This window comes from Nothobranchius furzeri, chromosome 7 (genome assembly GCF_043380555.1).
Source record: "Nothobranchius furzeri strain GRZ-AD chromosome 7, NfurGRZ-RIMD1, whole genome shotgun sequence".
NCBI classification, from domain to species: Eukaryota; Metazoa; Chordata; class Actinopteri; order Cyprinodontiformes; family Nothobranchiidae; genus Nothobranchius; species Nothobranchius furzeri.
This window is the reverse complement of record NC_091747.1, coordinates 29,028,776-29,053,944: the sequence shown is the minus strand read 5'-3', so window position 1 is coordinate 29,053,944 and position 25,169 is coordinate 29,028,776. Positions and strand designations below refer to the sequence as shown.

Sequence of the window (25,169 nt, the reverse complement as noted above, 5' to 3'; positions counted from 1 at the left end):
TTGGCAAACAACATTCCAAAAATAAATAATTATAACACAGGCAAAAAAATTATAAGTAACAAAAATAGCATGTTATTAAATCCAGTGACTAACGAAGAAACAAGAGAAGTTGTAAAAAAAAACCTCATCAATAAAAGAACAACTGACTGCGACAATTTAAACATAATAATAATAAAACATATAATAGAGAATATTATGTATCCCTTTACTTATACATGCAACTTATTATTTACCATGTATGAATAACAATAAAACTGATATAGACCACTGGTTAAATCGGGGGGATGAGGCGCAGATTTGACCGGTTTATTGCTGGATGACGATTCAGGTGTCAGCCACTCCTCCACATTAAAACCTTGCACATATGCCAAAGGTGCTGCAAATCTAAATTCTATTTCACCACCAATCTGATATTCGAGAGTGGGGTCGGGGCCTCTAAAAATAAAATAGAAATCAGGGTTAATTCTTTCTCATAGCAGTCTCACACTCATTCTTAAGTTGTTGCAAATTTTTATAATATCCGGGACTAATCGGAGCTCTGTTGATTTTCTGAGTTTCGCTCATTCTTCGCCATTCGAAAAAAGCATGCTCGTATGGTAAATTAAACCAGGAGTGGGTATAGGTGATTTCTGTTAACCCCACTTTCCACCTGCAATTCAGATTGATGTGCCACGCGTGGTCGGTTCTGTAGCTGGAAATTGTATTATTTTTAAATACTTCGGTGCTGGCATTACAAGGTAATGTGATATAAAAACCCTCCTCCTGCCTCAGATCCATATTTTTTCATTTATTGTCTCTCTTTTTAAACATCATGGAGGCCTAAAGCCTTAATCCGACTGTTAAATTTCGACGGCCAGCCAAGCCACTTAACAAAAACTTATCGCTCTCCTCGTAATGTCCTGCACTTTAAAACCTTTTCACCGTGGAAGGATCTCTCGGTCGATAAGTTTACTTTCTGCAATTCGGCTTCATAAAACGACCCTTCAGTTTTTGTCCCCGTCAAAATCTTTGAGTTTGTAAACCAGTGGCGAGCGAGGAAGACAATCATCCACTGTGAACAGTTCGTGTGTAAAACTCTGTTCATACTTTTTATCAAAAACACCTCTGAGTTTGGACATTCTCACGTCTCCCCTTTTAAACTTTATTTTCTTTGTAGGCTTCAGTGAGGCAGCTCCGTAAAGGTTCCGAAACACCTGCCTTTGATTTTCCATGTTTTCTTCAGTGGGGGACATTTTGATGGAAGAGTGGTAGCTATGGTTATAACCTCGTACTAAATCTTGAACCACATCTATGTAGCGATGGGTGTTTTTGGCTGTGAAATATCTTCACATTTTACCTTTTAGAGTCCTGTTAAATCTCTCCACAATGCTGGCCTTTACACTGCTGGCTGTGGCAAAGTGCACAATGCTGTGTTTATTCATGAGGGCTTCAAATTTCTTATTAAAAATGTCTTTACCCACATCCATCGCAGTTTTTTAGGGGTCCCACGCTCTTTCAAAACCGAAGCAAAAGCTTCTGTAACATCTTTGCCCGATTTGTTTTTGATGACTCGTACCTAGGCTTTCTTTGAAAATACATCTATGATGGTTAGTAGGTAATTAAAACCGTCGTTTGATTTTGACAATGCCTCCATGCCACATAAGTCAGCTTTAAACTGTTTTAAGAGACCCTGAGACAAAAACCTTATTTCTCTGGAAAGAAACTCTTGCTGGTTTGTGAAGTGTGTAAGCATCTTGTTCTGAAAGAAAATCACGAGCCTTATCCGATGAAACTTTCCCCCCAATCTCTTGTTGTAAAGCGGCTCTAAACCTTTCTACACCTCCGTAACTACCCGGATGTTTTGGTGACAAATAAAGCTTTTTCATCACCTTCTCCATCTCTGATGGATGCTTGAAAAAAATGATGCAATTTCATTCACATTATTTCTTTTTATTTCACAAACTGTACACAAAAATGTAAGTGACAATAAAGCTAAACAGATAAAATGAATAAAATCTAATTGCACAGTAAAAAACAGCCGTGCATTCTAGTCAGATATAATGAATAAAATATATTCACAATGTAAAAAAACAACCGTGTGGTCTAGTCAAATATAATGAATAACCAGTGTTTAACTACTAGAAATGTTTATAATGCGTCACAGCCATGGTGAACAGGATCTCCAGCTGGGTGTCATGCAGACTGAGAAAACTTTGAAGAGCCAGAATCAGCTTAGGTGTTAAAACTCTGCGAATAATGTCCATAAAACGAAAGTCGTAAAATAATTAATTTTCAGCTACAGAGAGACATTCGTGTTGCCATTGACTGGGGTGATCGATCTTGCATCCATGACAGATTGTAGGTACGAGCGCTTTGATTGCCATGTTGACCAAGTGAAGAAGCACCATCTTCACTTTGTTCACCATGTCTTCTGAAAACACCCAGTCAGGCAGACGTAGAGGCTCCTTACCGGTGCTCTGGATGTCGAGGGTCTGCTGCTGCTGCTGCTGTTTCTGCTTTTGCACACTGTCCTCCCGAGCAGATTGAGATGAAACCGGTGGCGGGGCAGGGATTGATGTCTCTGAAGGATGCTGAGTATCGGGACGCACAGGAGTCTCATCGGTCCAGGGTCTGAATGGTGCTTTAGCAGAGATGATCTCCGGAACCTCCATGATTATGGGGAGCCGTGGGAAGTTATCCTCCGGAAAGCATGATGGTGGTAGCGGTGACGTGGGGCGCGGACGGCCGTTGTATTTCGGAGGTGATGAAGTGGCTAGCACCCAGCTCGGTTGCGGGGAAAAGCTGTCCGGGGTCCTTAGTTCATCAAGGGTTGACTGAGTGTAGAAACCCATCATGCTGATGCGGTAGATCATCAAGGATCAAATGGTTTCTAGCTGGAAGCTTGTTATAAGTAGTGATGAGGGGCGTAGTTTGATGATGATGCGTCCGCCGCTCCTCCTCCTCCTCCTGAGGCAGGGCTTAGAATTCCAGCTTTTCCGCACTGTCAGAATGTCTTTCCAGTAGCGGCTGGTACGAAAAAGTGAAGTGATGCGATCCGCCACTTCATCTATTTTCTCACACCAGGCCTCGAAAGGAACAACCTGTAAAAGGCAGTAAATACCGCATTCAGCATGCACATTTTCCAGCACAAAAAATAGTTATGATCCTCTCTCCCGGACCGAGGCCTTGAAAATCCACTGCCCATCCGCGTCCTCCAGCCCCTCCCATGATGCGCTGAAAGCTATCATGGCATTCTGGATTTTGTCGTACACTCGGCGTGGAACTGCAAGGTTGAGCACTGCCCAATCGTTGTAGGAGAGAACTGCTGAATGTGATAAATATGGCTTCAGAAGGTCGTCCTCAGCCACATCATGGATTAGACACAGCTCCTTAGTGTCATATCTGAACTGGTACCCAAAACTACCGTTATAGCCGTAAGGTTCCAGCAGCCAGATTTTCTCCAAGGACTCTTTACCGCCAAAAGGAGGAAGCTGAACTCTACACATGTAGAATGTAGATTTGCGGGGAGCACCACCCCTTGCTGGTAGCTGAGGGATCACCATGGATTTTTCACAGAGCAAGGTCTCTGATAGTGGCGGCGTCTCAATGCTCTTCTCTTTCACCTCCTTCTCTTCGCGGGTAGATGTTGAAGCATCAGTTGTAGACACTTCATCCATCTCCTCTTGCTTCACCGTTTTCCTAGAGGTATTTATTCGGCCTTTCACCATTCTGATAGGTAGATTTTTCTCAGTCTGCCCGCTGAAATGGGTCAGAGCTTTTAAAGAGGTGTAGAGACTGGTAAATGTTGTTGCTTTTAAGCTTATTATATTACCTTTGCTTATGACCAGGAAGATGTAATATTCAATGTAAATATAGAATATCAACCTATTTGGTCTTTGAATGTTCAATCAGAAGATTCTAGGATTCTTTGCTTTTTCAGGGATCAACACACTTCTTGTTACTTCAAGGAGAGAGTCAAGTTTATAAAAAGTAAGGAATTTATTTTCTAAACAATTAAAAATATGACAACTAAGAAACACTTAGGTGATGAATGAATCTGAGTGGATGGAATGTGAGGTGTGATGATGTATGAATGTGATGTTATTAGAACCTTCATATCTGGAGAAGCGAGTTCTGAGTGGGAGTGAATTTGGTTTGCTCTAAACTAATTAATGGTTTCTAAAACCACATCAGACACAATCTTGTGAGCCCACCTGTTCTGGAGACCCCCAATTGGATCTGAAATGTCAGGGAGTCTGGTGACCCCAGTGCCTCGAGGTTAGTAGGATAATCGCGAGGCAACCAAGTCAGTCCTGAGATGTCTCCGGGTCGAACAGTTGTTTGCGTCTTAGGAATAACTCTTAAGGAGTTGAAGTTGTCTCACCTTGGTTCTGAAGGAACCGATTGCGGTGTCAGCTGTAGATGCGATGGTTAGAGTTTCCCTCCGATGGCCAGTCGAAGTTATGCTTATAACTTGAATGCTTAAATGCTGAATTGGAAAGCTGGAATGCTGAATCACTCAGCAAGTGATTCTGTTTTTAATATTCTCATGTTATGATTTGTGTGGCCAATCGTACATGCTTGACATGTTAAGAGGTGTTAACCAACAAACCTCAGACATCACGCCTTCTAGATACGGGATGCTCTGATTTGTGGGTAAGAAAATATCTATGTGTCCGCAATTACGTTAACATTGCATCATGAGGAGACATGCAGTGTAGATAATGTTTCACTTGTTGAGTCCAACATTCCTGATCATCATGTATTAATCTTTCAATGTAATAATATATTCATTTCACAGATTAATCAAAACATTTCATTTAGTATTCATATAACATTTGTTCATCAACCAAATTATTATTTAATGATTATTTAACTTATGAGTGGTAAAAGTTCTTCTGTCTTGTGCTGTGAATAAAAACCAGTTTTAGATAAGAGTGAGCCTGGAAAGACCTTGAAGCAACAGTCTCTTCTGTAGATTAAAGCTCCAGTTTGAGACTTATGTCTCCAAATGACCGATACTGAAGAGGTGACCTGTAGATTGAAAAACAGACCATTTCCGGAGGCTACATAGGCAAGCAGGGTTGGAGGGAGGCATGCGGGTTATTACGTATGACAGGGAGGGAGGGAGGGGTTGTGGGAATGGAACTGGGGTCTGGGGGTGACACTGCAAACATGAAGATAGCTCAGTTAAAAACAGAGTTATAAATCCTAACGTGACAGAAAGTGGTGCTGGGAAAACCAATTAATACATCAAAGTAGGTCATAAATATACATCTTGACATAAGGGGGCTCGGGGACTGCAATTAATAACTTCATGGGTCATTACTCAACAGTCATAAATTCATATTTTGACATTAGGTGGGTTAGGAGAGGGTAATAAAAGGTCATAAAAAGGTCATAAAGCAATATAACTGTCAAAAGTTTGATGAAGGGTGTTGTTTCCTTCTCATGTGTGTTCAGTAAATGAAGACACAACAACCAACATGATATTTTCAACATTAACTTTAGTACTCATTAGTCTACGTCAATTTCCTCATAGAGACACAACAAATCAATTTTCTATTCTAATCTAATCTATTGTGTACTAATCTACATGCATCCATAAGAAGAAGAAGAAAAAATCATTTCTATAGCGCCTCTCAAGCTAAAAATCACGAGGTGCTTCACAAAAACAAAAAATGTAAAAATATAAAAAATAATTTTGAAAATGGTTAAAAATATATTTAAAATTAGCAAAAAATAGACAATTGTGATTTTAAAAAATGTTAAAGAGAGAGAGAGTGAATAGGAAAGAGGGAAATCAGTGGATCCTGAGGAAAGTGGAATAGGTGGGGTGAGCAGAATAAAGAGAGAGTGGTGAAGAAGGTCATACAAAAGCCAGCTTGAACAGGTGAGTCTTCAGCTGCATACTGAGTCCACTGATCTCAGGCTCAGGGGGAGAGAGTTCCAGAGTCTGGGGGCCACAGCAGCAAATGATCTGTCACCTTTGGTCTTTAGCCTGGTGCTGCACAACCAGTAGACTTTGATCACTGGACCTCAGGGACCTGCTGGGGGTGTAGGGACTGAGAAGATCACCCATGTAAGATGGTGCTTGTCCATGTAAGGTCGTAAAGACCAGAACCAGGATCTTGAAATGAACCCTCAAGTTAACTGGCAGCCAATGAAGCTGGAGGAGAAGCTGGGTGATGTGGGTGTGTTTGGAGGACTTGGTCAGAAGCTGAGCACAGGCATTCTGAACCACCTGTAGACGGTTCAGGGAGGTTCTGCTCAGACACGTGAAAAGAGAGTTACAGTAGTCTAAGCGTGAGGAGATGAAGGTGTGGAGAACTGTCTCAAGTTCAGAGTGAGACAGAATGGGACTCAGCTTAGCAATGTTTCTGAGATGGAATAACGAAGAGAGAACAAGAGAACTGACATGACAATCCAGGGTGAGAGCTGGGCAGGGACGAAATTTTGATTTCAGAAGTGGGGGGGACACAGCAGGCTTGTGCGGATTTGGGGTGGGGGGTGTTATGTAAAGACCCCTTGACACGTCACGTGCCCATCTCAATAATTTTTCCATCCTATATATATATATATATATATATATATATATATATATATATATATATATATATATATATATATATATATATATCAAAGTTAAAAAATGTACAACTCTATTATTATTTTTATTTATTATCATTATTGAAGTGCAGTTTTGGCTGTTGACAATGGATAGGCCATTGTATTTATTGTTTTGGGTCTTTTTTATTGTTTTTGGTGCAACATTTTCTAACAGGGAGTGAGATTCCTTTTTTATTTAATTTTTGTTTGTTATTTTTATTCATTTAGAAGTTCTGGTTCTGGACATTTCAATGTTAAATGAAGGTTTATTTGTTGCATTTTAAAGGGTGTACTTGCATTATTATGATATATTAACATTATATTAGTGGTTATTTTGGTCTAGATAATGTTGACAATATCGTTTATCATCAACAATTTGTTGGACAAAATATCGTCCAGCAAAATTTGTTACTTTCACAGGCCTAGTCAAAAGTATAAAAATTATTTATACATAAACGGTCCCTCCTGAGATCTGGCCGTTTGTTCATTTGCTGTGTTAGAGGACATGCTGAACTAATGTTTTACACATGATCATCACCCTAACATTTGAGTGTATAAAAACATATTAAATATGTTTTTTCCCTTAAAAGTGTTTAAACAGTTGTTGCATTTCAACACACAAAAAATAAATGGAAAAAATAAGATAAATCTAATGAAAAGTGTACATCTTTGACATTAAGCTTAAAAAAATCTGTTGACGATGATGATACTGTTCATTTTTCAGAGCTTTTTAATGTGAAAATATACATTGCAATAGATAAGTTTACAATAAAGTTAAATGATAACAGTTTTGAAGTTACACTTCTACTACTACTAGTAATAATAATTATGATGATAATAGTAATAAAAAAAATAATTATTATAATAATATGAATAAATTGTGTCAGAGGAGTCAGTTATGTGGAGGAGATGAGTTTGTAAAAGTTAGTTTTGAGTATGTTTGTGAAGGAGAAGGTGAGTCTGAGCTTAATGCAGGGGTGTCACATGTCCAACTTACGTTTTGACTTTGAAAGAAGTCTCTTATATCCCTTTTCGTTTTCTTGACATGCTGCCTCCTGGCTGTGTCTAACTACCAAAGACTCACAAATGAACACTTATTCAAATGTTATGTAATGGAAGCTGAGCTGAGCTCTGATATTACACAGCGTCTAGTTGACGATGTGACTCAGTACCGGTGTTCCCTAGCGGCTCCAAACTAGCAAAACAACGTGAGCACGTTCTGACTGTTTACAACTTGAGTGACAGCAGCAACAGCCAATAATACGTTAGCAAGTATCAGCAGAGCCAATAGATTAGCTTTTGGGCGGGTCTAATAGTAAACCGGTTTCCGTTTCGGTCCTAGTGCTCAACCAAATCCATTTAATGGAGCGTAACATTGTTTTTGGACGGAAAAAAGTGCAGGGGACCAAAACTGCCTTTTGAAAAAGTGGGGGGGACATGTCCCACCCGTCCCCCCCCAAAATTACGTCCCAGGAGCTGGGTCAAAGGTCACGCCAAGATTCCTGACGGAAGGTTTGGTGTGAGAAGCAAGCTGACCAAGAGAGTCTCCGACTTTGGGAACCAGCTTGTCTGGGGCACAGATGAGGATCTCAGTCTTATCTTCATTCAGCTGAAGAAAGCTCCCAGCCCTGGGACGTAATTTTGGGGGGGGACGGGTGGGACATGTCCCCCCCACTTTTTCAAAAGGCAGTTTTGGTCCCCTGCACTTTTTTCTGTCCAAAAACAATGTTACGCTCCATTAAATGGATTTGGTTGAGCACTAGGACCGAAACGGAAACCGGTTTACTATTAGACCCGCCCAAAAGCTAATCTATTGGCTCTGCTGATACTTGCTAACGTATTATTGGCTGTTGCTGCTGTCACTCAAGTTGTAAACAGTCAGAACGTGCTCACGTTGTTTTGCTAGTTTGGAGCCGCTAGGGAACACCGGTACTGAGTCACATCGTCAACTAGACGCTGTGTAATATCAGAGCTCAGCTCAGCTTCCATTACATAACATTTGAATAAGTGTTCATTTGTGAGTCTTTGGTAGTTAGGCACAGCCAGGAGGCAGCATGTCAAGAAAACGAAAAGTGGATATAAGAGACTTCTTTCAAAGTCAAAACGTGAGTTGGAACATGTGACACCCCTGCATTAAGCTCAGACTCACCTCCTTCACAAACATACTCAAAACTAACTTTTACAAACTAATCTCCTCCACATAACTGACTCCTCAGACACAATTTATTCGTATTATTATAATTATTTTTTTTTTTATTATTAATATTATCATCATAATTATTATTACTAGTAGTAGTAGTAGTAGAAGTGTAACTTCAAAACTTTTATCATTTAACTTTATTGTAAACTTATCTATTGCAATGTATATTTTCACATTAAAAAGCTCTGAAAAATGAACAGTATCATCATTGTCAACAGATTTGTTAAGCTTAATGTCAAAGATGTACACTTTTCATTAGATTTATCTTATTTTTTCCATTTATTTTTTGTGTGTTGAAATGCAATAACTGTTTTAACACTTTTAAGGGAAAAAAAACAAATTTAATATGTTTTTATACACTCAAATGTTAGGGTGATGATCATGTGTAAAACATTAGTTCAGCATGTCCTCTAACACAGCAAATGAACAAACGGCCAGATCTCAGGAGGGACCGTTTATGTATAAATAATTTTTATACTTTTGACTAGGCCTGGGAAAGTAACAAATTTATCTGGACAATATTTTGTCCAACAAATTGTTGATGATAAACGATATCATTGTCAACATTATCTAGACCAAAATAACCACTAATATAATGTTAATATATCATAATAATGCAAGTACACCCTTTAAAATGCAACAAATAAACCTTCATTTAACATTGAAATGTCCAGAACCAGAACTTCTAAATGAATAAAAATAACAAACAAAAATTAAATAAAAAAGGAATCTCACTCCCTGTTAGAAAATGTTGCACCAAAAACAATAAAAAAGACCCAAAACAATAAATACAATAGCCTGTCCATTGTCAACAGCCAAAACTGCACTTCAATAATGATAATAAATAAAAATAATAATAGAGTTGTACATTTTTTAACTTTGATATATATATATATATATATATATATATATATATATATACAGTAGCGGTTTTAGGCACGGGCAGACAGGGCAGTTGCCCGGGGCGGCATTTTTTCATGACACAAAAGGGGCGCACAAGCGCTGAGTAAAAAAAAAAAAAGGAAATCTGCGCCGCACCGAGGTTTTCTATTATCTGTCATATGACAGTGTCTGGATTGGAAACAGCGAGTTGGCGCCCCCTGCAGCTGCAGGCGCTCCTGCTGACTGAGAACGTTCACGTGCACCGTGTGTCTATGAAGAACAGGAAGGGGAGGGGTGCGGCGGGGGAATTCACCTCTGCGTCTTTCCCAAATGAAATGAGCGTGCAGGGGCTGAATCAACTTTATTAACGTGGCTAAAGTCAATCACATCTTAAAGTTCTTCCATATTTCATTCATTATATCATAAACACAGGCCTATCATTATTTCAGGTTTCTCTGAATTGTGTGAAATGGCCGAATAAAAAAAGGAAAAACAAAACGATTTTGTGGTCACCCCCCCATCAAGGTCAAATTGTTTAGTCCTGACTAAAGGAAACTTACTGAGTCAGGAGCCAAACAGAAGAGATGAACATAAAAAGGCTAAAACCACCAGGTGCCCCATTCAGGGGGAAAAAAAGAAAAAAGAGGAGAAAGATAAAGGTATGTAGCTCTCATGATGCATGTTTTCAATTTTTTGAACCAGTTAACTGGGATTTTAACAGTTAAATGCGGTCAACTAATTGCTAACAGAGCTAATAGGGCTGAAATATTGAAACGAATATTCAAATGGTTCGAAAAAAGTCCTTGAATCGTTTTTTACTGATTCAAACTAGGATTTGTTAAATGCTCGCTGCAGCCTGTGGCCTGCCTGAACAACAACAAATACATGTTGATCATGTTCACATAATAATAAATAAAACAACTCTACAAGCAGAAGAAAACTCCCAAGTCACCACTAACTATCCTGTTTATTTATTGCAGATGGCTGCACTGATTATTTTTTACCTGTTTTTTTCTGTAAAAGTTGGCATTTTTGTTAGTCTACAGTTTTTTATGTCAGTTTAAATTACAATTTCAGAGGCAATTCTAAAATATTATGGATCATGAGCTCTATTGGAGATCTACCCCAACTTTTGGACTGCTCTGCCAGTCACTGTGGCTCAAGCTGAGAGGAGCTTTTCAAAACTTGATCAAGTCATACCTGAGGTCACCTATGTTTCAGGGGCGGCTCACTAACCTGGCTCTGATTAGTATCAATCACTCAGTAGGGGACCAGATTTCATGTGATGACATTATTGATGATGTTGCATCAAGGTTAGGTTTTAATTTTAGTTTGTGTTTTCTATTCTAAGTGCAATGCTGTAGTGATTATCTTTAGTTTGTTATGTGTGAAATATTTTTGCTATTTAGAATATTTATTATATATTATGTTCATATATTCTTAATATTTAGTTATTGTTTGTTTTTGTATATTTGATTCTATATATTTTGATACAGTATATAATGTATAGTGCTTTACATTCTGACAACTTCATAGTAATTAATGTAAATATGTGCAACTTAGAAAAATGAATGTTCAATAGTCATTCTAATAAAACATGCCTGTTTGTAGAAAACATGCGTGCGTTCATGCAGGTGGGGTGGTGTGGTGGTGGTGGTGGTGGGGGGGGGGGGGGGGTTGGGGGGGGGTGCTCAAAGGGGGCCTCGCCCGGGGAGTAATTCGATGTAGAACCGCCACTGTATATATATATATATAGAGGATGGAAAAATTATTGAGATGGGCACATGACGTGTCAAGGGGTCTTTACATAACACCCCCCACCCCAAATCCGCACAAGCCTGCTGTGTCCCCCCCACTTCTGAAATCAAAATTTCATCCCTGTCCCAGCCATCCAGGTTTTGATAGAGTCTAAGCAGGTGTGTAACAGCTGCAGCTTAGACATCTCATGGGGCTTAAAGGAGATGTACAGTTGGATGTCATCTGCATAAAGATGGTAGGAGATTCCTTTAAAGGAGCTCAGGATGTGCTGAAGAGGAAGCAGATAGAGGAGGAAGAGCAGAGACCCCAGCACAGAACCTTGTGGGACACCATGAGTAAGGGAGGTGGTGGAGGACCTAAACTTGGAGATTGCCACAGAAAAGGAGCGCTCAGAAAGATAAGGGAACCACTCCAGAGCAGATCCTGATAGGCCTACCCAGTCTCAGCCTCTCCAGTAGCAGGTGATGGTCAACAGTGTCAAAGGCTGCAGCCAGGTCCAGCAGGACCAGAACAGTCCCCTGCATCACTGTGAGAATAAAGGTAATAAAAGTCTAACGTACCAAATTTTTCACCATCAAAATGACCAGGAAATAACCTTTCATTTATAGACATAAATCCACCATCTGTCTGGCCTCCAAATCCAGAAAGTTCTGCTCAGTTCTTGTTTCCATACAAGAAGACAAAACATTGTTGTTCAAGGCCTCAAGTCAAACTGCTGCATTCCTCATTCTGAATAAAATTCAAACCTACTCGAAGTTCCTACGTGACTTTACAGATATACGTTACAATAGTCATATGAGTTGATTGAACAAGATGTTTAAATTAAATGTTTTAATAACCTGTGCCTTAATCAATATCTACACTCATACACATTATAATAAGATAAATATTAATGTTCATATTCACTTCACATAAGTGTTTTAAAACATTCTCACTCTGAGTACCTGAGAAATGTTTTGGTAAAGCCCTCAAACGTGTCAAATCCTAATTTGCCAAATATATCAACATTGTGTTTTAATAAAACAAGAATTACTTCCAGATTAATTCAGTTTCTAGCTGATTCCCGATTCGGCCAAATCGCAGAAGAAGCAATGTTGAAACCCTCTCCTTTGACCTCCAGTCAATGCCTCTCTGCAACACTGTGGCTGGTATCAAACAAACGGCTTTTCTAAGAGCCAAACAACCAGACAGACACAAACAAGCATTCCAGCTTCCTGTCGTCACCTGGAGAGATCTCAGACTATATGGGTTCTATCGGAGCTAATCCACGGCTTCCTGATATCAGAAGTCCACTCCACCGGCAGTGACCAGCACAACCTCTGGACCCCCTGGATCGCACAAGAATCTCCACGTAAAAGGGTGCATAGATTCGATACAAATTGCACAGAATGTTTTTTTTATAAATAAATCTCTAATTAAACAAACAAACAACAAATACCTTTACAACTCAGACTCCACAAAAACTCTCAGATACTTAAGACGGTTTTGCTATAACATCTAGCTTCCATTACAACATTTCACACATTACATAAAATCACTTCATATCCATTACATCACATATCACCATTCATATATTGTCATGTAAAATCATTAGTTTAGGGAAAAATAATTAAATTAATTGGTTACACTTTAGTTTAGGGGACACAAATTAACCATTAACTAGCTGCCAATTAATATGCTTATCAGTGGACCACTAAGTCTGAATCAGTCATTATTAAGCTATTATTAGGTGCTTATTACCATTTCAAAATAAATTCAAATTCAAAATTACTTTATTAATCCCAGAGGGAAATTAGAGTTTCAGTACAAACAAATCTGAGATCAAACATACATACATAGACAATGCTGTAATTCTAATATTAACAGGCCATAAATTGAGTTTAATCAAAACAAGCCATTCATAATGGTTTGTTAACTGAAAAGTAAATGGTTCATTGCTGATTAATGCACATACTAATTAGCTCAAATCAATATGTGGCTTTTAAAGAAGTAATTCAAGGGGAATAGTTAATAACCAAAAATATCATGTTCTGGTATTACGTAAAGAAACACCAAACTCCACATGTTAATAGAGCCTAAACAACAATCAATTAAACACTTGTAAGCAAGAATCTGTCCCCCGTTCTAAAGTCAGATTTTGTACCTAATTACTAGTAGTTTAGTATTAATTAACCACTTAAAGACAAGAACATTAGGGCTGTCACGGTTGAGGAATTCCCCCTGCGGTGAATCAAGGCAGCTCAATATTGCGATATGCGATATTATTGCACCTCGTTTTTGATTATGTACTTAGCAAATTTGTTTGTTAATTACTAAACTCATGGCAATATTTCCTTTGAAACATTGTGCTTACACATTTAAAAAATGTTAGAAAAAAATACATGGCCATTTTTAACACTTTATTGAATGCAGATCAAAGGGCAGTAACGGCATTCTCTGACTGAACTTAAAAACAACATTCAGGAGGTTTAACTTTGAAATGCAAATTTGGCTGCAACATCTTCGTCTTCGTCTTCGTCTTCGTCTTCCTCCGCTTATCCGGGTCCGGGTCGCGGGGACAGCATCCCAATTAGGGAGCTCCAGGCCGTCCTCTCCCCGGCCTTGTCCACCAGCTCCTCCGGTAGGACCCCAAGGCGTTCCCGGACCAGATTGGAGATGTAACCTCTCCAACGTGTCCTGGGTCGACCCGGGGGCCTTCTGCCGGCAGGACATGCCCGAAACACCTCCCCGGGGAGGCGTCCAGGAGGCATCCTGACCAGATGCCCAAACCACCTCAACTGGCTCCTTTCGATCCGGAGGAGCAGCGGTTCTTCTCCGAGTCCCTCCCGAATGTCCGAGCTCCTCACCCTATCTCTAAGGCTGAGCCCGGCCACCCTACGGAGGAAACTCATTTCGGCCGCTTGTATCCGCGATCTCGTTCTTTCGGTCATTACCCAAAGCTCATGACCATAGGTGAGGATTGGGACGTAGATCGACTGGTAAATCGAGAGCCTGGCTTTCTGGCTCAGCTCCCTCTTCCCCACGACAGATCGGCTCAGCGTCCGCATCACTGCAGACGCTGAGCCAATCCGCCTGTCGATCTCCCGATCCCTCCTACCCTCACTCGTGAACAAGACCCCGAGATACTTAAACTCCTCCACTTGAGGTAGGACCTCTCCCCCGACCCGGAGGTGGCAAGCCACCCTTTTCCGGTCGAGAACCATGGTCTCAGATTGGGAGGTGCTGATCCTCATCCCAGCCGCTTCACATTCGGCCGCGAACCTACCCAGCAAGAGCTGAAGGTCAGAGCTGGATGAAGCTAGGAGGACCACATCATCCGCAAAAAGCAGAGACGAGATTCTCCTGCCACCAAACTCGACACACTCCACACCACGGCTGCGTCTAGAAATTCTGTCCATAAAAGTGATGAACAGAACCGGTGACAAAGGGCAGCCCTGGCGGAGTCCAACCCTCACTGGGAACAGGTCTGACTTACTACCGGCTATGCGGACCAAACTCACGCTCCTCTGGTAAAGGGACTGAATGGCCCTTAACAGAAAGCCACCCACCCCATACTCCTGGAGCGTCCCCCACAGGGTGCCCCTGGGGACACGGTCATAAGCCTTCTCCAAATCCACAAAGCACATGTGGATATGTTGGGCAAACTCCCATGCCCCCTCCATCACCCTTGCAAGGGTATAGAGCTGGTCCACAGTTCCACGGCCAGGACGAAAACCACATTGCTCCTCCTCTATCTGAGATCCAACTATCGATCGGACCCTCCTCTCCAGTACCTTGGCGTAGACCTTTCCAGGGAGGCTGAGGAGTGTGATCCCCCTATAGTTGGAACACACCCTCAGGTCACCCTTCTTAAAGATGGGGACCACCACCCCGGTCTGCCACTCCCTAGGAACTGCCCCCGATGACCACGCAATGTTGTAGAGACGTGTCAACCATGACAGCCCTACAACATCCATAGCCTTGAGATACCCAGGACGAACCTCATCCGCCCCCGGGGCTCCGCCGCTGTGTAGTTGTTTGACTACCTCAGCAACTTCTGCCCCCGAGATCGGACAGTCCATCCCCAGGCCTCCCAGCTCTGGTTCCTCCTCGGAATGCGCATTGGTGGGATTGAGGAGCTCCTCAAAGTATTCCTTCCACCGTCCGACTATAGCCTCAGTTGACATCAGCAGCTCCCCATCCCCACTGTAAACAGTGTGAGCGAGTTGCCGCCTTCCTCTCCTGAGGCGCCGGACAGTTTGCCAGAACCTCTTTGGAGCCGATCGATAGTCTTTCTCCATGGCCTGACCAAACTCCTCCCACGCCCGAGATTTTGTCTTGGCAACTGCCACTGCTGCACCCCGCTTGGCTATCCGGTACCTGTCTGCTGCCTCCGGAGACCCACAGACCAGCCACGCCCTGTAGGCCTCCTTCTTCAGCCTGACGGCTCCCCGAACCTCTGGTGTCCACCAGCGGGTACGGGGGTTGCCACCACGACTGGCACCGGCCACCTTACGACCACAGCTAGCAACAGCCGCCTCGACAATCGCAGAGTGGAACAAGGCCCACTCGGACTCAATGTCCCCCACTGCTCTCGGGACGTGGTCAAAGCTCTGCCGGAGGTGGGAGTTGAAGACCGTCTTGACAGGTTCTTCTGCCAGGCGTTCCCAGCAGACCCTCACTATGCGTTTGGGTCTGCCAGGTCTACGCGGCATGTTCCCTTGCCATCTGATCCAACTCACCACCAGGTGGTGATCAGTTGACAGCTCCGCCCCTCTCTTCACTCGGGTGTCCAAAACATACGGCCGCAGGTCAGATGATACGACTACAAAATCTATCATCGACCTGTGACCTAGGCTGCCCTGGTACCAAGTGTACCGGTGGGCATCCTTATGTTCGAACATGGTGTTCGTTATGGCCAAACTGCGGCTTGCACAGAAGTCCAATAACAAAACACCGCTCGAGTTCAGATTAGGTGGGCCGTTCCTCCCAATCACACCCCTCCAGGTCAAGCTGTCATTGCCCACATGAGCATTGAAGTCCCCCAGCAGGACAATGGAGTCCCCTGATGGAGCACTATCTAGCACTCGTCCCAGGGACTCCAAAAAGGGTGGGTACTCTGAACTGATATTTGGCCCATAAGCACAAACAACAGTCAGGACCCGTTCCCCGACCCGAAGGCGCAAGGAAGCTACCCTCTTGTCCCCCGGGGTAAACCCCAACACACAGGCAGAGAGTCTCGGGGCTAACAAAAAGCCAACCCCAGCCCTCCGCCTCTCACCCGGAGCAACTCCAGCAAAGTAGGTTGTCCAACCCCTCTCCAGGTCTCGGGTTCCAGAGCCAATGCAATGTGTCGAGGTGAGTCCGACTATATCTAGCCGGTACCGCTCAACCTCTGCCACAAGCTCCGGCTCCTTCCCCGCCAGCGAGGTGACGTTCCATGTCCCAAAAACTAGTTTTCTTGTCCGGGGATTGGACCGCCAAGGCTCCCGCCTTGGTCTGCCACCCGATTCGCATTGCACCGGACCCTTCATGTTCCTCCTGCGGGTGGTGGGTCCACAGTTGGACGAGCCCATGTATCCGGTTCGGGCTGGGCCCGGCCGGGCCCCATGGGCGAAAGCCCGGCCACCAGGCGCTCGCTCACGGGCCCCAACCCCAGGCCTGGCTCCAGGGTGGGACCCCGGTAACCCTCCGGGCCGGGTACTCCGACTCTTCGTTTTAACCGCCATGAAAGATCCTTCGAACTGCAACATCTAACAGAAATTTTAAAAATTGCCCTACTATCTCCTCGATCAGCGCGGACTTTACCTCTCAGCATGCGCTGTCGCGAGATTTAATCAAGTGCGGTAATTGCGGTGGCACGTCATGCAGCGCGGTGGGTTTCTTAATATCGCGATATATTGTTCTTGCGATTATTGTGACAGCCCTAAAGAACATGTTCCCTTTGAATTACTTGGTTAAAAGCCACATATTGATTTGAGCTCATTAGTATGTGCATTAATCAGCCACAAACCAGTTACTTTCAGTAAACAACCCATTATGAAAGGCTTTTTTTGATAAAACTCTTCATTTATGGCTTGTTAATGTTAGAATTACAGCATTAGTAATAAGCTCTTAATAAGTGCTTAATAATCACTTGTTCAGACTTAGCAGTCCACTGATATGCATATTAATTGGCAGCTAATTTGTAGTTAATTTGTGTTCCCTAAACTAAAGTGTTACCAATTCATTTTATAAACTATATACTGACTCTGTCTGAATTAATGCTTAGTGTGTTTTTGGTCCCTGGGTTAAGGAGGAAAGCCTTTATCTCCTCAAATTCCTCCATTGTTGGTGCACTCTTCTGAAGCATGTCGCTAGAGACGTGCTTGAGAGAAAAGCCGGAAAGAAAAGTTGGGGAAAAAACGGTCTGCTGGCTCTCCAGCTCAAAGATAACTTTATACAAAAAGTTTTACTGCCACAAATCACAGGAAAACAGACTTAGATGGGGTGGATGGCATCTTAGTTCTTTGACATCTTTAAGATTGTAGGAGCTCAGTCTTAGAAACACATCTAAGTGGCAGCCATCTTGTAGAGGCTCCAACATAGATGCAACAGAGATACTTTGATTTGGGACATGTCATTGTTATTCCTTAAGCTCTTTATGCGTGTTCATTTTTGGTCTTGGAAAAGTCATAGAAAAGTTATTGAAAACCATTGCTGAAACTTGTGTACAAACACTTGAATAAGACCAAAGTGATTAAATAACAGATTTTTGTTTGTGACTTAAAATAAGCCAATAAACCAATTTTACAGCTCATTTAATCAAATCTCAATCATTTGTGAGGAATAAGAAGTGAGTGTTTTATAACCTGCAGGTGGCAGTATCTGAAGGGGTCTTCCAGCAGCTTGTGACATCGTGACTCTGCCAGCCCACGTAGAGTGAGGTTTCCTGTAACATCACAACTGTGACCCAGCTCAGCAGCATCACTGCATCCCTGATGGAGGCAAAAAGAAGTTGTGGTACAAAAACAAAACCTGTTTGGGTTTGGATCATATAAGCAAAGGAACATTGTAACTTAACACTAATTTGATCTCTTTTCAGATTGACGCTTAAAGAGAAAAATGCGGTGATAAAATGTGTGTAGCAGAAAACAAAGGAGGTGCATTTAGAGTGCTGTCGTACTTCATTTTGCTTGTCTGGCACTCTCCACGAGTTACCAAAGCTGGCAGCATAAGGAGACACTGTTCCAGCCATTGTGGTGAAATCATCTGCAAACACAAAAGATGCATTAATGTTACTCAACAGAAAGGTCCACAAGACAACAACAACAATCAATGTGAGAAGTGAAAAAGAGAAAGATCTGAATATGTATGTGTGTCAGGATGTGTTCTCACCATCTGCGTGGTTGTTATAGGTGCCACAGAGCCCCCTGGTGGCCCCCAGGTGTTCCACACTCACTGTGACATGCACTGTGTTACCCGAGTCAAATTTGACTCTTACCCCAAGGCCGCTCTCCACAAAAACAAAGTCCCCAAGCCAATGAACACTTAAACCTTCAAGAAAAGACAAACAGTTACTCTAGTTATTCTAGTCTAGTACCTATAGTGGTGTGAGTTTGTGGTTCTGTTAAACCCAAATATAAAAAACAGGTGTTCTTAGTAAAATTCCCCACCTGGCATTTCTCAGTGTTTACTCACTGCTAAAGCACACCTGGCTTCCCCCAAAAGGAAACTGTGTCTGAGACAAAGATCATTGTCACATTACAACTTCTTGATCCTGTTTTCCTAAACTACAGGCTTGACTGGTTTAGTGGAGACCTGTACTTGCTCCATTGTCTTGACAGCCAGGTACAAAGATGCTTGGATCATCTTCTCCCATCAACGTGTATATTCCCTTCTCAAAAGGTCAATATAGGAAGTAGAGCCTTCAGCGGATCTGCCCCATCCTTGTTGAGTTCCTCACTGTCAGAACTCGCTTTCATCAAGTCACGTTCAAACCAACCCCCCACCCCACCCCACTTAACATCTCCTATTCATAGTGATCTAAGATTTCATTATTATTGATTTGCTATTCACTTGCTACAGATTATTATTATTAGCGGTAGTAGTAGTAATAATAAAGAAACCTGCATTTATCTGAAACAGTCTTGTGATTACCGTGGCTAACTTCATCTGGTTCATCTGGTCCCTGACAACTGCAGTGGGTCAGTTTAAGGGGAATTCAAACACTATTCATTTGTAATGTTGTGAAAACATTTTATTATTACTGAAAATCATTTCCATGTTGGTTCTGTTTACACATTACTGGGAGCAATCAGTGTACTTATGTTAGGGTTAGGGTTATTCTGTACATTTTTGGCAGCTTTTTCTTTGTCAGCTCAGCCACTGATCCATAACAAACAAATGACACTGGGCTTTCATGCAAAGGTTTTACCATTTTGAAACAGAGGCTCCCTATTTGCAACAGGCTGGTTGTTCAGGGTTATGTTTCTGTTATTAACTGAAATCAGGTGCAGACCCATCATCATCCTCAGTGCCTGAAAGTTCAGAAATCAAAAAACAAAATTTAGATAAACGAATGAAACTGCTGCCACAGTAGCATCAAATGACTAATAAAGGGGATTATCACCTTACTACAGTCTCCTCTGTGGTCACAGATTGTACTGATATAGATTGTCCAGGTGCCATCAGTAGATGAGGCCAGTAGATATGTGCAGCTGCCCTGGAAGTGGAAGTGCTTCTTGTCAAAAGTGCGATAGTGGACTCCACCCCAAGTCATGCATGTGGCCAAAAGCTGAGGAACCCTGACAGTACCCAGCAGACCACTTCGCACCAAAGGAGATGATTGGGAGTCTGGAATATAAACATAGTTTAGCACCACACACATCATCCAAGTATGCCAGAAGAAACAGAATTACATACATATGTAGTTTGGTGTCTTGGTACAACATCATATATAGCACTTTTGTATATAAAGAGCTGCACATCATAAAATAAAACACAAACAAATTGAGACAGGCCAAAATCACACAGATTAAATATCAGGCTTAGTAAAGCTAATCATGTAAACCTCATAAATATTATAACAAATTCAACTGAGCAGAAAACTAGACAAATTAAATGTGGGTTATTGAACATTAGGTCTATTTTTTCTAAGACTTTGTTAGTTAATTACTTGATCTGTGATAGTCAGATTTCTTTGCTCTCTCTCACAGAATCCTGGCTGCAGCAAGAGGACTATCTTAGCTTAAATGAGTCGACTCCTAATTATTTAAATCATCATATTGCTCCAAGTACAGGGTGAGGAGGAGGAGTAGCAACCATTTTTCATTCAGACCTATTAATCAGTCCCTTACCAATTAATAGTTACACTTCTGTTGAATATCTTATTCTTAGTTTTCCTAATCCAGATTGCAAAACTGTAAAACCACTCTTGTTTGTAGTTTTGTATCGTCCACCAGGCCCTTACTCTGAGTTTTTGGATCAGATCTCTGACTTTTTATCTGATCTGGTGCTAAATACTGATAAGGTCATTATAGTGGGGGATTTTAACATTCATGTGGACATTGAAAATGATAGCCTCAATGTAGCCTTTAGTAATATCTTAGACTCAATTGGTTTTACCCAAAGAATACATAGCTCCACCCACTCCTGCCATCATAATACATTAGACCTTGTGCTGACTTATGGCATATAGTGTGAGGAAATAATGATATTTCCACATAATCCAGTCCTCTCGGACCACTTTCTTATAACCTTTCAGTTTTTTATAACTGAGTTCTTGAGACATGAAAGTAAATTTCACTATAGTCGGTCTCAATCTGACAACGCAGTTGCATCTTTTAAATCAACTGTTCCATCTTTACTGTCCTCAGCATCTCAGAGGCATGTAGCAGAGGGCAATATTTTTAATTTCTAGTCCTTCAATAAATTGATGCTTTAGTTCATAATATTACGTCTTCTTTAAGCGTGGCATTAGATTATGTTGCCACTTGTTTAATTCTGATTTACGAACTTTAAAACGAAACTCTAGTAAATTGAAGAGAACATGGCGCTCTACACACAAGGAGGAGTCCTACTTATCCTGGAAAAATAGTCTTGTGCTTTATAAAAACAAGCTTCGACAAACTAGAACTGCTTATTTTTCATCGCTAATTGAGGAGAATAAGACTAATCCAAAATTTCTTTTCAGTACAGTTGCCAAACTTACACAGAATCATAGCTCTGAACCATCTATTCCCTTAGCCCTCAGCAGCAACAACTTTATGGGATTTTTCACCAGTAATATTAATTCTATTAGAAACAAAATCATTAGCATCCTCCCTAATGTGATTTCTTCTTCCTCGGTAAGTGAGGAAGGAACAGCGCTAGGCTGGTTAAAATTCTACCTGTGTGATGGATTTCATTTTGTAAATGTACATGCACACTGTCACAGACGTATGACATTCTGTCTCAATGTGTCCTCCTGCTGATATTCTGCATTCTGTATTTTGCGCTTCAGGCTGTGTGTGTGTGTGTGTGTGTGTGTGTGTGTGTGTGTGTGTGTGTGTGTGTGTGTGTGTGTGTGTGAGAGAGTGTGTGCGTGTGGGGGGGTCTTGTTCTATTTGAAATAATGCTGCAGGATTTCATAATTGTATCTTCTCAGCAGCAGCACTGCAGGTGCTCTCCATGTCCAACATGTGCGTAAGCCAGGTCCTTAGTCAACTTAAAGTTGCGCACATTTTTCCGCTAAGTTTTCTTTCGTAAATCCCAAAGTCCTCCTTGAACCGTCACCTTATCGTGGTGGAGGAGTTTGAGTGCCCTAATGATCCTAGGAGCTATGTTGTCTGGGGCACTTAGTGCCCCTGGTAGGGTCTCCCATGACAAATTGGTCTTAGGTGAAGGGTGAGACAAAGAACGGTTCGAAGGATTTTTCATGGCGGTTAAAACGAAGAGTCGGAGTACCCGGCCCGGAGGGTTACCGGGGTCCCACCCTGGAGCCAGGCCTGGGGTTGGGGCCTGTGAGCGAGCGCCCGGTGGCCGGGCTTTCGCCCATGGGGCCCGGCCGGGCCCAGCCCGAACCGGATACATGGGCTCATCCAACTGTGGACCCACCACCCGCAGGAGGAACATGAAGGGTCCGGTGCAATGCGAATTGGGTGGCAGACCAAGGCGGGAGCCTTGGCGGTCCAATCCCCGGACAAGAAAACTAGTTTTTGGGACATGGAACGTCACCTCGCTGGCGGGGAAGGAGCCGGAGCTTGTGGCAGAGGTTGAGCGGTACCGGCTAGATATAGTCGGACTCACCTCGACACATTGCATTGGCTCTGGAACCCGAGACCTGGAGAGGGGTTGGACACTCTACTTTGCTGGAGTTGCTCCGGGTGAGAGGCGGAGGGCTGGGGTTGGCTTTTTGTTAGCCCCGAGACTCTCTGCCTGTGTGTTGGGGTTTACCCCGGGGGACAAGAGGGTAGCTTCCTTGCGCCTTCGGGGTCGGGGAACGGGTCCTGACTGTTGTTTGTGCTTATGGGCCAAATATCAGTTCAGAGTACCCACCCTTTTTGGAGTCCCTGGGACGAGTGCTAGATAGTGCTCCATCAGGGGACTCCATTGTCCTGCTGGGGGACTTCAATGCTCACGTGGGCAATGACAGCTTGACCTGGAGGGGTGTGATTGGGAGGAACGGCCCACCTAATCAGAACTCGAGCGGTGTTTTGTTATTGGACTTCTGTGCAAGCCACAGTTTGGCCATAACGAACACCATGTTCGAACATAAGGATGCCCACCGGTACACTTGGTACCAGGGCAGCCTAGGTCACAGGTCGATGATAGATTTTGTAGTCGTATCATCTGACCTGCGGCCGTATGTTTTGGACACCCGGGTGAAGAGAGGGGCGGAGCTGTCAACTGATCACCACCTGGTGGTGAGTTGGATCAGATGGCAAGGGAACATGCCGCGTAGACCTGGCAGACCCAAACGCATAGTGAGGGTCTGCTGGGAACGCCTGGCAGAAGAACCTGTCAAGACGGTCTTCAACTCCCACCTCCGGCAGAGTTTTGACCACGTCCCGAGAGCAGTGGGTGACATTGAGTCCGAGTGGGCCTTGTTCCACTCTGCGATTGTCGAGGCGGCTGTTGCTAGCTGTGGTCGTAAGGTGGCCGGTGCCAGTCGTGGTGGCAACCCCCGTACCCGCTGGTGGACACCAGAGGTTCGGGGAGCCGTCAGGCTGAAGAAGGAGGCCTACAGGGCGTGGCTGGTCTGTGGGTCTCCGGAGGCAGCAGACAGGTACCTGATAGCCAAGCGGGGTGCAGCAGTGGCAGTTGCCGAGGCAAAATCTCGGGCGTGGGAGGAGTTTGGTGAGGCCATGGAGAAAGACTATCGATCGGCTCCAAAGAGGTTCTGGCAAACTGTCCGGCGCCTCAGGAGAGGAAGGCAGCAACTCGCTCACACTGTTTACAGTGGGGATGGGGAGCTGCTGACGTCAACTGAGGCTATAGTCGGACGGTGGAAGGAATACTTTGAGGCCCACCAATGCGCATTCCGAGGAGGAACCAGAGCTGGGAGGCCTGGGGATGGACTGTCCGATCTCGGGGGCAGAAGTTGCTGAGGTAGTCAAACAACTACACAGCGGCAGAGCCCCGGGGGCGGATGAGGTTCGTCCTGGGTATCTCAAGGCTATGGATGTTGTAGGGCTGTCATGGTTGACACGTCTCTACAACATTGCGTGGTCATCGGGGGCAGTTCCTAGGGAGTGGCAGACCGGGGTGGTGGTCCCCATCTTTAAGAAGGGTGACCTGAGGGTGTGTTCCAACTATAGGGGGATCACACTACTCAGCCTCCCTGGAAAGGTCTACTCCAAGGTACTGGAGAGGAGGGTCCGATCGATAGTTGAATCTCAGATAGAGGAGGAGCAATGTGGTTTTCGTCCTGGCCGTGGAACTGTGGACCAGCTCTATACCCTTGCAAGGGTGATGGAGGGGGCATGGGAGTTTGCCCAACCAATCCACATGTGCTTTGTGGATTTGGAGAAGGCTTATGACCGTGTCCCCAGGGGCACCCTGTGGGGGACGCTCCAGGAGTATGGGGTGGGTGGCTTTCTGTTAAGGGCCATTCAGTCCCTTTACCAGAGGAGCGTGAGTTTGGTCCGCATAGCCGGTAGTAAGTCGGACCTGTTCCCAATGAGGGTTGGACTCCGCCAGGGCTGCCCTTTGTCACCGGTTCTGTTCATCACTTTTATGGACAGAATTTCTAGACGCAGCCGTGGTGTGGAGTGTGTCTAGTTTGGTGGCAGGAGAATCTCGTCTCTGCTTTTTGCGGATGATGTGGTCCTCCTAGCTTCATCCAGCTCTGACCTTCAGCTCTTGCTGGGTAGGTTCGCGGCCGAATGTGAAGCGGCTGGGATGAGGATCAGCACCTCCAAATCTGAGACCATGGTTCTCGACCGGAAAAGGGTGGCTTGCCACCTCCGGGTCGGGGGGGAGAGGTCCTACCTCAAGTGGAGGAGTTTAAGTATCTCGGGGTCTTGTTCACGAGTGAGGGTAGGAGGGATCGGGAGATCGACAGGCGGATTGGTTCGGCGTCTGCAGTGATGCGGACGCTGAGCCGATCTGTCGTGGGGAAGAGGGAGCTGAGCCAGAAAGCCAGGCTCTCGATTTACCGGTCGATCTACGTCCCAATCCTCACCTATGGTCATGAGCTTTGGGTAATGACCGAAAGAACGAGATCGCGGATACAAGCGGCCGAAATGAGTTTCCTCCGTAGGGTGGCCGGGCTCAGCCTTAGAGATAGGGTGAGGAGCGC

At 43.6% G+C, this 25,169-nt stretch overlaps 1 protein-coding gene across 1 annotated transcript in view; it reads right to left on the bottom strand.

Annotated features, from left to right (window-relative positions):
• The window catches only part of sspo (SCO-spondin), a 603,219-nt gene that overhangs the window by 560,179 nt on the left and 17,871 nt on the right, over nucleotides 1-25,169 (bottom strand). The window contains 5 exon segments of the mRNA XM_054751251.2: nucleotides 18,259-18,384; nucleotides 18,573-18,658; nucleotides 18,785-18,943; nucleotides 19,824-19,926; nucleotides 20,019-20,242. Coding sequence (XP_054607226.2) covers nucleotides 18,259-18,384; nucleotides 18,573-18,658; nucleotides 18,785-18,943; nucleotides 19,824-19,926; nucleotides 20,019-20,242 — 698 coding nt within the window.